At 37.1% G+C, this 16,050-nt stretch overlaps 1 protein-coding gene across 5 annotated transcripts in view; it reads right to left on the minus strand.

Moving 5' to 3' along the window:
* Positions 1–16,050, minus strand: part of LOC121858346 (serine/threonine-protein kinase D3-like) — a 202,407-nt gene that overhangs the window by 40,227 nt on the left and 146,130 nt on the right. For all 5 annotated transcript variants that reach the window (XM_042354759.1, XM_042354756.1, XM_042354757.1 and 2 more), the window contains 5 exons: positions 7,440–7,512; positions 3,799–3,903; positions 3,538–3,667; positions 2,617–2,737; positions 2,177–2,312 (listed from right to left, as the gene is read on the minus strand). In XM_042354759.1, the coding sequence (XP_042210693.1) occupies positions 2,177–2,312; positions 2,617–2,737; positions 3,538–3,667; positions 3,799–3,903; positions 7,440–7,512 (565 nt within the window). The remainder of the gene's footprint in view (positions 1–2,176; positions 2,313–2,616; positions 2,738–3,537; positions 3,668–3,798; positions 3,904–7,439; positions 7,513–16,050) is intronic.

The raw sequence follows: 16,050 nt of genomic DNA on the forward strand, positions 1-16,050 counted from the left end.
AATATACTGTATTGGTAAGCTCTCAAGTCAACGTGGTTAAGCCAAACTTCAATGTGAGATACAGTCAACAGTAGACCATAATGTTTCTCAACTGGATTCAACAAAATATTAAAAGATCTAGGGTTTGGGGATGGATATCTTAAATCCACTGAGAATAACTCATGATCAACAGTAATCACTAATTCCAGAAGACTGAGCTGAGCCCACAAGAGAATTTTCCTACAGGTCCTCCTGTAGGCTCTGTAACAAGGGATTATTAACTGTTCAAACTTATGAGTCACTATCAAAGCTCATAATAAAAAAATCAACTACCTAGTCACTACAGTACTACATTAAGTGGATAGATGAGATCAAGAAATTTGGAGGGGTTAAAAATGTCTGGGAAGCCTCAAGATAGAGGATTATAGGTGCATATGCAAGAGATTTTCATCCAACAGAGGTTGAAAGATACAGCTGCTGTTGATGATATATATATATATATATATATATATATATATATATATATATATATATATATATATATATATATATATATATATATATATATATATATATATATATATATATATATATATATATATATGCACGCACACACACACACACATATGTATGCATACATATGCATTAATACTTAAAAAGTTTGTACAGTATACAGGTTGTGCCTCTCTAGTCCGGCAACCTCGGGACCAGACAGGTGCCGGACCATGGAAATTTCTGGACCATGGAAATTCACCCTTTTCCTGGATAGATAGTGACTTGTGCTTATGCTTGGAAGCACTAGCACCACTTTCTCTGCTTCAGGGTCTCTTTGAAGACATATTGAAGGGTTAAATGTCATACAGTAGCTTCTCAAATTTCGCGAGTTTTTAATTCGACGTTTTCTATTTGAACACACACAAAAAAAACCACATTTAAAAATTTTGACGGCAGAAACTCGAATTTTGACGGGTTTGAACGGCCCACCAACATTCAGACGACGTGCACAATCCTGTAAACAGCGTCATTTCTCTTATGTACAAAAGATTCATTATTGTTTATTACTGAAAGTCTTTTTGGTTGAATTAATGTTTGTGTGTGCAAAATGAGCAATACAATTCATTAATAATACATAGAATATTAAAAAAACACGAGGAGACGAGACAGCATTGTTTTCGTTGATTACAAACCCAGTGAATGACTGGTTCTACATATAAAACTGAAGAATATAAGACCCTGGTTGTAGCTGTAGTAAAATTAATATGGTTGTTTTAAGTAATGTTATTTAATGTTAATAAATGGAACAATAAAAGTAGCTAACGATAATGGTAAAGAAAAAAAGAGAGATCACGTATGTAAGTGCACACACATGAAAACATATCGTCATTACTTTACATAAGAATATGAAAGCAACACTTATTTACTGTTCATATATATTTTAATTAATGTTTCTGAATTTGTTTTTATTGAATTAATGTTTGTGTATGCAAAATTAACAATACAATTTATTAATAATATGTGGAATATTAAAACACACGAGGAGACGAGACGGCTGCCGGCATTGCTTTTGTTAAAGCTTACAAAACGAGTGACCGATCGGTTCTACATATAAAACTGAAGAAAATAAGACCCTGATTGTAGCTGTAGTAAAATTAATGTAAAAAAATTAATATGGTTGCTTGAAGTACCTGTAATGTTATTTAATGTTAATAAATGGAACAATATAAGTAGCTAACAATTAATGGTAAAAAAAAATGTGAGACCGCGTATGCAAGTGCTCACATGTGAAAACATATCGTAATTACTCTACATAAGAATATGAAAGCAACACTTATTTACTGCTCATATATATTGAAGGGTTAAATGTTGTACTCTGTATAGACAAGCAGAGAGAGAGAGCAGCCGAACTGCCGGATGTAAACAAACCTTAATTTCCCGCGGCTTTTTTTTTTTAAGGGGATTAGCCCACCCGGGCATAGGTCACTGACCCACATTGGGGCCTGAGGGGCAAAAATTTAATATTCCTGTAATAATAATAATAATTTAGATAAAAAAAAAGAAAAAAAAAAAGCTGCCTATCTACCTATTGGACAAACTAAAATCGTTCCGGACCACGGGAGTTTCCGGACCACAGAATGCCGGACTAGAGAGGTACAACCTGTACTGTACTATTATTGTATGTAATTACACATATACTTACCAGTTGGTTGCGGCTGTTTAGCAGTTTCTATATTTAGCACTTCTGAGAGTTGTATTTCTTTGTAATACTTGGTGCTTGTTTCATTCTGATACAATGTAATGGATTTTGTATCCAGACGCCAATAGTGCCTCTTGCGCTGTTTAACAATATGATTATTATTCTCCAAAATAAGTAAAAGATTGATAAAATATTTTTCTCATAACCATTCTTCTATATCAATAAGTTTTGTTGGATCAAATCACATTTAACAAACATTACTCCTGCAATGCAAGTGATACAACTACTGGTATTGAGGTGTCCCCAAGTAATTAGTACTGAATTGCATTCAAGCCATCCTAAGTAAACCACCCACACATCTGGTCTTTTATGACCATAGCGTAGCTGTCACATGTTATAGCTGTACACAAAATAACTTTTACTGTAATATTTACTCAACTTACCATACTGTCCTTATTTGTGCAATGAACCATCCACCCTTCTTTGAGCACCTTCGATGGTCGTTTGGTGTGTTTTACAGACTGCACAATTCTCATCAGGGGAATGTTGTTGCTGGCTGATGGACTATGGACAAGGAATAAATAAATAAATAAAAATAAAAATAAAAATAAATAAATAAATAAATATAATTAAAATTAATAAGTAAATAAATAAATAAATAAAAATGTACTTTTATAGGCTCATTTCTTCTTTAGTGCAAGGTACCCCAAATCAAAAGCAATACAAAGCCTAACTCATTCACTGTCATTAGTTCTTTGAGCTACCTTACTACATGTGCTCCTCTTTAGTATGCCCTTTCAACAAAAAGGCCAAAATCGACTAAACAATATTCACCTGTGTGCGTGCCAGGATTCGAACCTGGGCCACCAAGGTTGGCAGTCAGGCAGCAATCCACTGGCCCACAATGGGCTAAAAGACATTCCTCCTTAGCTGTTCACTTACAGTTCAAGGTCCCACACCCACCATTGTGGACGTGGTGGGTTAGGGCAGCCCGCCCACATATGCATCCCAGAAAGCTTTTAATCAAATTCCCAGCACAAATGTGTTTCTGGGCTGAGGCTCACACCCTTGACATATTGGTGAGAGATATGCATGTTACCACTAAACCACCAGTTCATCAAACAACCAGGCTGAGGCATTATTCTCAGTTTATTAACAATGAGAAAATTTACAATTAAAACTTTAGTGTCACATACAAAAGCTGGTAGAATTCATACAGTAGAAACATGACTGTTTGCTACAATATTTTAAGGAGAGAGAGAGAGAGAGAGTAGAATTTCACAGTATTTTAATGAAGGTAGTTTTGATGTTCTTGGTTGAAACTAAGCTATTAAAAACTGACACAAACATATTGACAAACTTACCTGTGTGGCCTTGGCCTTGGGATATTTTCTTCATCATTACCCTCTGGGTCAAACTGAATCGTCGATGGTGGTGAATCTTCATTGTCACTTTCATCGTCACGAGAACCATCAGAACCAGTGTCCCCATCATCTGGAAATTTTCAGGTGTTTATTTATAAATTATGAGGAATGTTCTCTTGATATACTCATAGTATACTATTCATGGCATAATGATATCCTCAAACTTCTTTTATTTCACTTGAGGTAAATATGAATCCTTACCCTTTTTGGGTGCCTCTCCAGTACAGTCCTTTGGCACTCTCTCTGAACATTTCTTGTGAGCATTAAACTTGCAGTCTTTACACTGAACACCTTGCCGAAAGAGACCTGTTGAAGATGCGTATAATATATAAATGGTACACTGCATAAATAATATTATCTAACCTGTCTATCAAATTATATACCGTATATAATACTCGTATATACTCGTGTATAAACCAATTTCACATACAGTAGTATTTACGTGGTCAATTGAACCCACAGGGTACCGCGGAAAGTGAAAACCGCGTAAAGTGAACAACAGAACATATGGGATTAATTCCAATAGAGACTGGCCCGACCCCCAAACTCCACTTTTTCCGACACAATACCTATGTTGTAGTAAAAATAACATCTAAATTTTATGATGGTATGCTCACACAATTAATATTTAAGAGAAATACAGTCGCCAGGTTAATGTCCATTCAAATAATGGACTCAAATCCCCTCTCTTCCCAGCTCACTAGCTCCTACCTCTCTGAGAAATGTTTGGGTGAAAACTCTAGATTTTAACGTTTAGTAATAAATAATACCTCAGAAATCTAGATTTTAGTTAGGATAATATAATTGACATTTCTGGATTCCTTGCAGGTCAGGGAATATTTTGAATGTAAACTTCATATATTTTGCACAAAAGATATGTTTATATTCAAAATGATCATCATATTGTAAGAATTCCAGCAATTTAAATTATATTCTGGCCGGGTAATTTGTATGAATTTTATGAGCTAAATAAAAAAAATAAAAACAAAATTATACTTCACAGCGTATATGAGTAGATGCACAGCGGAAAGTGAAAGTCTGGTATATATATGCAAGTAAATCACTGTAGTTGCGCGTGATCCAGGTATATGCTGATAACCACAAGGAAAGAAGAAAACACGAAGTTCCCAAATGCTTTCGTGTAATTCACATCTTCAGGGGTGAGTACAGACTAAGGAGAAGTACAAAATAAAGTGTATATATACAGAGGAGGGTGAGATCAGGTCCACAATGGTCAGGTATTAGGTAATGACCCTACTAATCTTTAAAAAACACAGCAACGGCAGGTAGTCAGGTCAGAGGGTAAGGTGACCCAACCTTTTCACCTGGTTACAAATCTTCTTAATTACAAAACTGTCCAGTTTGTACATGCCATTATTCAAATTCATATCGAAGCAGTCAATATGTGGTGGATAGTGATGGTGATTCACCAGAAGGCCAGTAATCTGCCCTCTGCCATCGGAACCAGCCCCCATTATGCCGACCCATCTCTTCTACTAACGCAAGTGTTAAACCTAACCTAACCTAATGTAAGTGTTAAACCTTGATTTTTTCTAACCTAACCTGGCGTAAGTGTTAAATCTTGATTTTTTCTAACCTAACCTAACGTAAGTGTTAAACCTTGATTTTTCTTTTACCTGGTACAGTATATTATTCTCTTATATATATATATATATATATATATATATATATATATATATATATATATATATATATATATATATATATATATATATATATATATATATATATATATACAGTGACCCCTCGTTTAACGAACACCTCGGTTAACGTAATTTCGATTAACGAACTGCCTTCCATAAGGATCTTCAATTCGGTTAACGAAAAAAAATTCGCTTAACGAACTTCTTACGAACCGACCTCAACATGTTTTCGCTTGCACTGACAGGGCAACCAGCTTTAGTATCAGTCCGCCAATACATTAATCGGTTCTAGGGCTTAAATTCCTTACTATTTTTGTAAATATCAAGAAGTTTATACTATTCAATAATTTTAAAAGTTTAATATTCAATTTTTTAGTCATTTTAACAATTATTGAACAAAATTGAAGGTAAAGTGACTAGTTTAATGCGCGGCATCCAGCCTCTTTACACAGCAAACAGGCGTCAGTCTCTCTCTGTTTTCACTGGAGGTAACATCTTGCTTGAGACTCTCTTCAACTAAACGCTTTTTTTCTGTGTTTCCAAGCAAATTATTGGTCATTTTGAAATATATTTTATATATTGACAATATATAATGCAGTGCAGCGTTGATTTAAAGAAAATAATCTTGAATTAAACCAGAGAGCTAAAATTTTATGGGTGAAATGGCACCATGGGGTGACTTCTCTTCCACCCCAATGCCTTCTCTTCTTCCTTCTCCTCCACCCCCATTCTAAATCCCATCATCATCATCATCATCCAGGAGCCTTCTACATACACACCTCAAAGTAAGTGAACTTTTCTACCATTTTTGTTGAATTTAGGAAATTTTCGGTGAGCTGGAACCAATTACCCAAAAACCCATTGAAACAATGGTTTCGGTTAACGAACTTTTCGGTTAACGAACGACCTTCTGGAACGGATTGAGTTCGTTAACGAGGGGTCACTGTATATATATATATATATATATATATATATATATATATATATATATATATATATATATATATATATATATATATATATATACATACATACATACATACATACATACATACATACATACATACATACATACATACATACATACATACATATATATATATATATATATATATATATATATATATATATATATATATATATATATATATATATATATATATATATATATATATATATATATATATATATATATATATGTATATATATATGTATGTATGTATGTGTGTGTGTGTGTGTGTGTGTGTGTATATATCAACGTCTAATTTTTTGGTAAAAAGCCCGAGTTTTTCATATACTGTAGGAAGACCTCCCTAAGTCAAACTATTTGGGGCTCAAGGACGTCCAACTTATCTAGAACTTACACAAAAACCCCCCCACAGGTGCTTTCAACCACCCTTATGCTGAAAAATCCCTTCCCTAAAAAATATCAAAGTTACCTTAACAGTATAATTTTACACTGCACTTACTTTTATTGTAATAAATGAATCTTGGGGTGGAGGACAATGAGGGGCTGCTTACACTTACAAAACTTGTATTCACACTTGTATTGTGCTACACTTTATATTTAGTTACATTATTATTTAATTGCATTTATATCTAGTAACCACTTAAACCTGGCTGATATCATAAAAGTGCTCCACTTCAGCCCAAACTCCTCACATATAATATAACATTCATGGACACCCCAGCAGCAATTCTGTCTCATCTTCACTTTCTTTTCGATTGGTAGAGTTCTCAGCACCATTCTTTTTCTCCCAGTGGGAAGCATCATATCTATCCAGTTACTGGGACCCATTTTCTGTGACTGAGAAGTGGAGAGGAGGAGAATGTACTGTATGTGGATATACTAATGAAATATTCTTCTGTCTTGAATGACATCCTCCACATTGAGGGAATATCCCTTTCTTTTATAATTATAAAATCTACTTATGGTTGGAAGAGTGGCTACCTCGTCAGCAGCACCTTCACTTCACCAAAAGTGTGGCCTGACTGAGTCATACACAACAAGAACCATTTGTGAATAATAGTGATCATAAATGTCCAAGGAATAATCTGAAACAACCAAGCAATCATTTGAATTAAGCTATCATTTGAATTAACAAATTTGGTAGGTTGAAAATGATTACTGGTATGCAATAATAAAAATAGCTTTGGATGACCTTTAAATAATCTCACCTTTTAAGAGCTTCTTGCAGTAGTGGCAGATGGTAGGTGTTGTGTAGCTGTGCAGTGCAAAGGAATGAGGTACCTGGAGATGGAATAAGAAATCATAATATGCGTAACTGTTGTCCAGAGTAGTATGATAAAATCATTGTTAATATTGTCTCATTCATTTCTGCAATAAACAAAACTGTAGATAAAAAGAATAATGATTTTCTATACAGATCATAAGCACAATTTTCCTTAATATTGTTAACAACATAACTGCAAAAAGTACAGTACATACTTGAATAAAATCCGAACCACCCGAGAATCCACACTTTTTGAAAACTCAATTTTTTTTTTTTAAACAATTGAGGAGCGTCACAGCTGCACAGCGACAACAAGCGACCACGCGGTCGCCACTTTAAAACGAGCAATCAAACTGTGACAACGTATGTAATTTTGAATCCTACCCTTTCCATTTACAGAGTACCGTACAAGCCCATAATAATGGCTCCTAAAGTAGATAAACTTCGTTGTGTGAAGAGAAAGAACACGTTGAAATTTAGTGACAAACTTGAAATAATTAAGAAACTAGAATGTGGTGTGAGCAATACTGTTCTAATGGAAACATACGACATTGGAAAGTCTACAATTTATGATATAAAAAAGGCAAAGAATAAAATTCTAGAATTCACAGCTATTTCTATAAAACTGCTCGTTTTGATAAATGAAGCATGCTATATTTGCTAATGAATAAACTATCAAAATGTACCTGTTCATCTCTTCTTTATTCCACCTTAAATTTGAATTTTAAAGGTACTGCCTGAGAATCCAGAAAATCCGAAAATCCGGACTGACCCAATCCCCAAGCAGTCCGGATTTTTGGACTTCTACTGTATTTACTAAACACAGTTTTCTTCTTTAAGGGATAAAAACAGCATGCAAAGCATAACAAATGATGAGAATTTGTAATCCTTACATGTCAGGCTTTTCAGAGCATTCACTATGCAGCAGACTGTGCCAAGTCACTGTCAATTAACTCTTTTTTCTAACTTATTAACCACATAGATTACTCCATATCTAATTATCCACAATCAATGCAGAAAAGAGTACAGGTAATTTACTGTACTGTACAGGTTAGACCCCGCTAATCTGGGACCCGATAGTCCAGCAGCTTCCATGGTTAGGGACGGTGTCATAGCTCACTTCTAGTGGCTGTTGCCACTATTTTACCTTTAAATACTTATAATTTACCCCTAAATATGCCTCCTAAGAGACCAGCAAGCAGTGGAAGTGGTTGTAATGCAGTGAAACGTAAGCTTGTGACATTAACTACAGTATTTTAGAAAAGGTGTCTATACTGAAGAAATTAGTCTGGTCCATTTTATGCATTATTTTGCCGTTTCTTTTTTTTTTTTTTTTTACCTCGGCTTCAATGGTTCGGAATTTTCGCTAATACAAAACTGGTCTGGTCCCAAGCTTACCGGATTAAAGACGTCCAACCTGTACTTCAATTACCTGCTAGTGAGGTGCAGTAATAAATACAAGTAACTTTCCATTAGGCTTATTTAAACCCAATAATGAAGCAAAAACATTCAATTGCAAAACCCTTCATACGGACATCAGATAGAAAATTCAATATTCTAATGTGTACTTCATTAACCCTTTCAGTGCATGACTAACAATTATACCACTAAAAATTCTTTACAAATCTGTTGTAAATATTGTGTCTGTATTTTATAATTTTTACATTTTTCCACCAGGATGATAGTCACCTGTCCTTTTTCTAAACCTTAACCCTTCCCACACACACACACACATACACAGTTGTGTGCATGTGTATGTGTGGCTCGGCCAACTACAGGTATCCCTCGAGATACGAATGGGAAAAATAGGGTTCGGTTCCAAACGACAAAAATAACCTCATATCATTCCCGAATAACGTAATCGGTTCATAACAAGAACAAAACCTACCTAACTAATGATAAATAGTACACAACTACTCTAATTTACTACCAAAGACGCACACACCAAAAAAAATAAAATACAGTTTAACTTTGGTATATTACCTTATGGAGGTCTGTCTGCACATCTCTCCCCCAAGATGGACAAGCCAGGTGACTCCCGGCACACGTCTCGGAAAAATGGACTTCTTTAACAGATATTCCACTGTATAGTAGCATAAATGATGTTGCTTAGAAATAAATAAAATATAATATAAAACTTTAAAATAAGAAAAATAAAAAGCATGGGGTGTATGTTTAAGAAGTGAACGTGTGTGTTGTTGGTGGGCTACCTATAACTACTACGTCTTCAACTCACTAGCCTAGCTGCTGCGTTTATTGTTGCTTGTAATGAAACGATAAAAGTTGTCAAAAAATCATTACAATACTCTAATGTGGCTTAGTAGTAAATAAAATACAATCCTATAATATAAAATATTAAAATGGAGAGCATGGGTGTGTATGTTTGAGAAGTGAACGTGTGTGGAGGCAATTAGAGCCAGGGCCTTCGCTATAACTGTGCTGCCGACTCGCCAGCCCAACTGCCTCGCAATGTTACATGTAATGAAACTATAGAAGTTGTGGAAAATCATTTCAATACGCTAATGTGGTGCACGCGATTTTAATTTTTGCCCAGACCCAAATTCGTATAAGCGGGGGAAACTTTCGTATCTCTAAAAAGTTGTCACTTTAGGAAATTAGGATTAGTGAATTTTTTTTATCTAGAACGTTCATATCATGATGGATACCTGTATTACTGTATGCTGTATATTCATGCCAAAGGTTTTGTTCTTTTTTTAATTCTCTACAACACTGTGCATCGGAACATCAGTGTACTGTACATACGGTATACGAGAAAACTTATCACTGAAAGGGTTAATAAAAAATACACCATTAATAACTTTGAAAACTGTTATGAATGACTGACTTTATTAGGATTCACTGAAACATCTTCAACACTTTCTATATTAAAATATTTATAGCAGCAAAATTCTACTCTGTTACGTAAATGAAAAGAATTAGACACATGCATTACATGATGCAATCCCCATCCAGCACCTTTACTAATTTTATTAACACCAAATGCATATTATCAATAATCTCTACCACAAACCACTAAATACTCTGAACACCTGTGGTACAGTATCACTTTTTCCATCACCTCCACTACTCACTTACAAGCAATCCCTATCTGTTTTTGTTTTGCTTTTCAAATTTTCTGAATTCTTCATACATATGTTGAATACAAGTAATTTTTTTTTAAACATTGAAACAGTAATTCTCCTTTTTCTCTTATTATACCTAATGAAAACATCCTGATGTTTATATTATTCACTGTAAACAATACCAGCTTTAGGTTACCAAAGCTCCCATTTGACTGTATATGGAACATTTCAAGTACAATCCTTGCATATAAATATGATACTGCAGTAAATGCCTCGTGAAAATACAGTTGCTCACATAATTAAATAGCCTATACCCCACTACTCCAAACAGTCACATCCAAGTAAGTCAAGCAAGAAAGAAGTCAACTGCTTTAAACCTCTGGATGAAAATACTAAACAATATACACTTCAACATATCTGTCTACTGTACAGTGTTATTGTTTAGCACCTACAATGAAATATGTATTACATTTCAATTATTGTATAAATTAAGTTATATCCCCTTCATGATGATACAGTATCTCTAAAATATACTAAGCTTTTCCTTACACCAAGGCATCCATAAATATACTGAAGTCTCCCATTTTACCTTAATATGTTAAATGTACCATGATATCCCTGAATAGACTCTATTCCACCTGTTATTGTGACATTACTTTAAGTTCTGTGTTCTCCCCATCATGATAATGTGTCCCTAAATACTCTGTACTCCCTTCTTCATTGCATCATCCCTGCCAGTATATAAATGTTTTGTTCTTTCCTCTTCATTGAGGTGTTTCACTCAACCTCCAAATTTAAATTTGCCTCACACACCCTCCCTCAATATACCGTACAGTACAAGGTTTACCCTTCACCATGGTGACCTTTAAAGTTTTGTACCCTCTCTACCATCTCATCATAAAAATAAACTTGCAAAATAAAAAATCAATGACCAAAATAAACTTAATAGATTTACAAGTAACCAAGTTTTCTGAGGGAGGTCATTAATATTTCTAAGAATGTAAAAAAGAACAAAGGTAAAATAAAATCCTCAAAGTTCATGGAAACTTACATTTTTTTTTATATTCTGCCATTCTATGGAAGAGCAGACTGTAAAAGGTGGCTAGGAAATCAAGGCATAAGTAGACATGCATTATGACACCAAGCAATCACAAAGTCTTCCTCAAACCCAAAGTCACAAAAAAATCTTAGAAAAGGATACAAAGGTTCCTCTTAAAAATTTCATACGTACCGGTACATTTAATTCCTATACCTTTCGCGAATTTACCATCCAAAAATATAACAATCACAAGCAGTTATAAATGCCCATCATCTCATACTTTTCAGGGCAAATAATGACCATTTGGCAAAAAATCTAATTAAAAACAACGATTTGATGTTTTCTGTAAAGACAAATAGGTTACATAAAATAATTTGCTTATTAATACAGGGGGCCTCCCAAATTCGCAGGGGTTAGGTTCTCAAAATGAACACGAATTTGCAGATGGGGTGGGGGGGGGGGACATTTTTACTTATGTACAAAGAAATGTATACCTGTATTCCCTTTATGTGTTTGCCCTTAGGACAATTATTTCTTTTACCTATATATATGTGTGTGTGTGTGTGTGTGTGTGTGTGTGTAGACACACACACACACACACACACAAAACACATACAAAGAAATAATAATGAGAAAATACTCTCACAAATAATCAGAAAAAAATTTATTAAAAATGTGTCTACCCTCGGGTCCGTGCTTTATTAATAAAGCACGGACCCGAGGGTAGACTGTCACATTTTTAATAAATTTGTTTATGATGATTTGTGAGGATTTTCTAATTATTATTTATTTGGATGTGTCACACACACACACACGCACGCACGCACGCACGCACGCACACACACACAGTGTCAGTGTCAGTGACTGTAAGTGCCAGACTTGTGAATATGTGTGTTCCAGTGGCACGATATCGTCGCACCGACCTGTTTCGGCTGAAGTCTGGTGCCGGCTATCCTCCACCCCACACCATCACTCTACTAAAGGCGCTGAGTATCTTCCACAACCGCGGCTGCAGACGGGGTCGCCGCTTTCCCAGACGAATCCCTATCATCACACCGAGCAAGCATAGGAAAGTCGAGCCAGTACTTGAAAGACAGTGTACTCGCTATGAAGTGCCGCGACTATGGTACAGCCTACCATCCCTACTGCTGTCCAATGTCACATCTTTATGCAACAAGGTGGAGGAGGTCAGTTGGTGCAGGTATTGTGGCGATTACCAAGACGTGGCAAATTGTTCCCGAGATCTGTGCCATAGAAAACTATGAGTTATTTCACCACCTTAGAAAGGACAGGAGAGGTGGGGGTGTAGTGCTGTACTGTCGCAGTGACCTTAAACCATCACCCCTAGGTGTTAATGTACCTGAAGATGTAGAAGCCTTGTGGGTTCAGGTCACTCCCACCTCCCACCCCCGTCAGCTTGCCTCCCTCATTGTCTGTGTATGCTATCATCCCCTCCGCGTACCAATCGCCAATGTACTGATTACTCATATTATAGACACTGCTGACTCCCTGAGATCCAGATTTCCATGTGCTAAACTAGTGATATGCAGTGACTTCAATGAGTTAGACATCACCCAACACCTCCACCTTACACAAATAGTAGACTTTCCCACACATGGCAATGCCACCCTTGACCTCATTATGACTGATCTCGGTAACCACTACCTTCCCCCCCAGCCGCTGCCTCCCATGGGACGCAGCCCCCACCTGTCCCTACTGTGGTCACCTACCCCCACCTTCTCACCACCGCCAGTTGCCACCAGGACTTACCGACCCACCCCCGATTCTGCTATGCAGCATTTTGGACAATGGATAACCCGGTATCCCTGGACTGAAGTGATCACAGTAGACGATGTGCAGAACAAGTGGGATAATTACCTGGACACTCTCACCAAAGCCTACCACCACTTCTTTCCAGCCAAGACACTGAGGATCCACCCCGATGATATCCCGTGGATTATGCCCCGCATAAAAAGACTTATTGAGCAGCGCAACAAGGCATACTACACAAACAACCGAATGTACAAAAGTCTACGTAACCAGGTCATCAGGGAAATCAAGTCTGCCACGAAGGCTTATTATCCCAGGAAAGTGCACGGCCTCAAGGAAGTCGGCATCGGTCAGTGGTACTCCAAGGTAAAAGATCTCTGTGGTCTCAACCGTCAGTCTCCCACACTTCCTTTCATCTCACATTTACCTAGTGAGGAGGCAGCTGAGATAATTAATAACCATTTTGCTACCATATGTCATACCTTACCCAGTCTTGACCTCACTCTCCTCCCAGCTTACTTACCTTCCCCCTCCCCCCTCCCAGTGTTCCAACCATATGAAATCGCCAACAAACTCCTGAAATTTAAATCCAAACGCTCCACGACCCCAATTGACCTCCCAATCAAAATATACAAGGAGTTTGCAGTCGAACTTGCCACCCCCCTCTGTTCTATTATTAATGCATCCCTCAGACAAAGCAAATGCCCTAATGAATGGAAAACCGCATTTGTCACCCCCATCCCCAAGGTCACCACCCCACAGTCCCCTAACGACCTCAGGCCAGTTGCCATTACCCCCATACCCAGTCTACTTTGTGAGGACTTTGTTTTTGAGTGGGCATTTGCCAGTATCTATCAGTCAATTGATCCACAGCAATTTGGCAATATGAGGACCTCCTCTACATCACACTGCTTGGTGAGCTTTCTGGATTTTCTGCACAAAAACTTGCAGAAACGCAAGACATCACTGGCCGTTGCCCTTGTGGACTTCACGGACAGGTGGAAGTACCTTTGCACTGTTGGGGTTTCAGTGGACAACAACAACCAGACTACTCATCGCTGCAAGGCACCCTGGACAGGCTACAGGCATGGACTACGGAGAACAAGGTCACCATCAACCACACCAAAACCGTAGTCATGCACATCAATACCGCCACCACTCCAGTGCAAACCCCAGCAGTCACAGTGGGTGCCCATCCTCTCCAGCTGGTGCAGTCTGCCAAACTCCTGGGTGTAACTATAGACAACAAACTTGACTGGAAGGCCCATGTAAATAGCACAGTCAAGGCAGCCTCGTACCGTCTCTACATGCTACGACGACTTAGGTTACTTGGGACACCCACGCCAGAGCTGAGGACCATCTACAACGCCTTTATTCTCCCCAAACTTACATATGCGTCACCAGCCTGGTCGTCTTCTCTCAACTCCACCCAACAACGTCAGCTAGAGAAGGTACAGAAAAGAGCCTGCAGAATCATGCTCGGCGCAGAATACTCCGGCTATACCAACGCTCTCTCCACCCTGGAAATGCCATCCCTCAGTGACCACCACCAAGCACTGGAAAGGTTTGGCAGTGGACTACTGCACCACCCCCGTCATCGCCACCTGCAGCCCCCCACCCAACTCGCGCAGTCCACCACTACAACAAAATACAGCCCATAAGAGCCCGCACCGATAGATATAAGAACAGCACCATCCCATCTATTGTTAAAATAATAAACAACTCCTGATTTATGTACTGTACAGCCCTGTAAATGTATTTAATGCATATTATATCATTTTGTCTAAATCAAATGTAAGTCTGTATATTTTCAGCCACCGGCTGCAACTCTATTAATAAACCGTTTATTATTATTATTATTACACACACACAATACAGTACAGGTAAAGGAAATTACTGTCTCTAGAACGAATGGCTACCAGTCCCAGCCGCAAAAATGGCGGCAACTTTAAAACTACCCACAGACATTCTTGTGTACATCCAGGGTGTCATCCGCGAATAATAGAGGACCGAAAAATAAAAATCCTCGAACTTTGGGGGCCCCCGTATATCAAAAGCACAGGGAGTCCTCATTATCCGCGGTGAAGTAGTTACTATAGATTTTTCTAATATTTAATAACAAAGTGCAGGGATATGAAAATGATAAAGTACTACTTCAAAATTAATAAAAAAAAGTATTTAAATCATCAGAATTTAACCTATCTTTACAGTACAGTACATAAACATGTCTTAGAATACCCAAACTGTGTTTACATTTATTCTGTCTAGCAGAAAGGAGTTGGTAAAGGGGAAGTTGGGTTGATGAGTAAATTAACAAAACAACTTTGGGAAGGCATTCTATACTTTAAAACCTCCATAATTTAGCATAACAGGCTCTACCCTTGTCAAAATACTGTAAGTACAATGCTGTATTACAATCAGTTGTGCACATTGCCTGTTCTAACTTATTTTTCACTGATTTTATCTGCTTTCTCTTCACTGTGGCTTCTCTTGGATCCTCAAGTTTCATTGCATAACTATGCAATTTACCCTTACTGCATGTGATACAGTATCAGGAAATGTAATTATTTCGAAATTCTCGAAAATCTTGTGTAGTGAACCTCCACTCTTGATCTTCCAGCTCTTTAACTTATCAGCACTTGTCAAACTTTTGAATTTTCTTA

This window comes from Homarus americanus, unplaced genomic scaffold, assembly GCF_018991925.1.
Source record: "Homarus americanus isolate GMGI-L3 unplaced genomic scaffold, GMGI_Hamer_2.0 scaffold57980, whole genome shotgun sequence".
NCBI lineage: Eukaryota > Metazoa > Arthropoda > Malacostraca > Decapoda > Nephropidae > Homarus > Homarus americanus.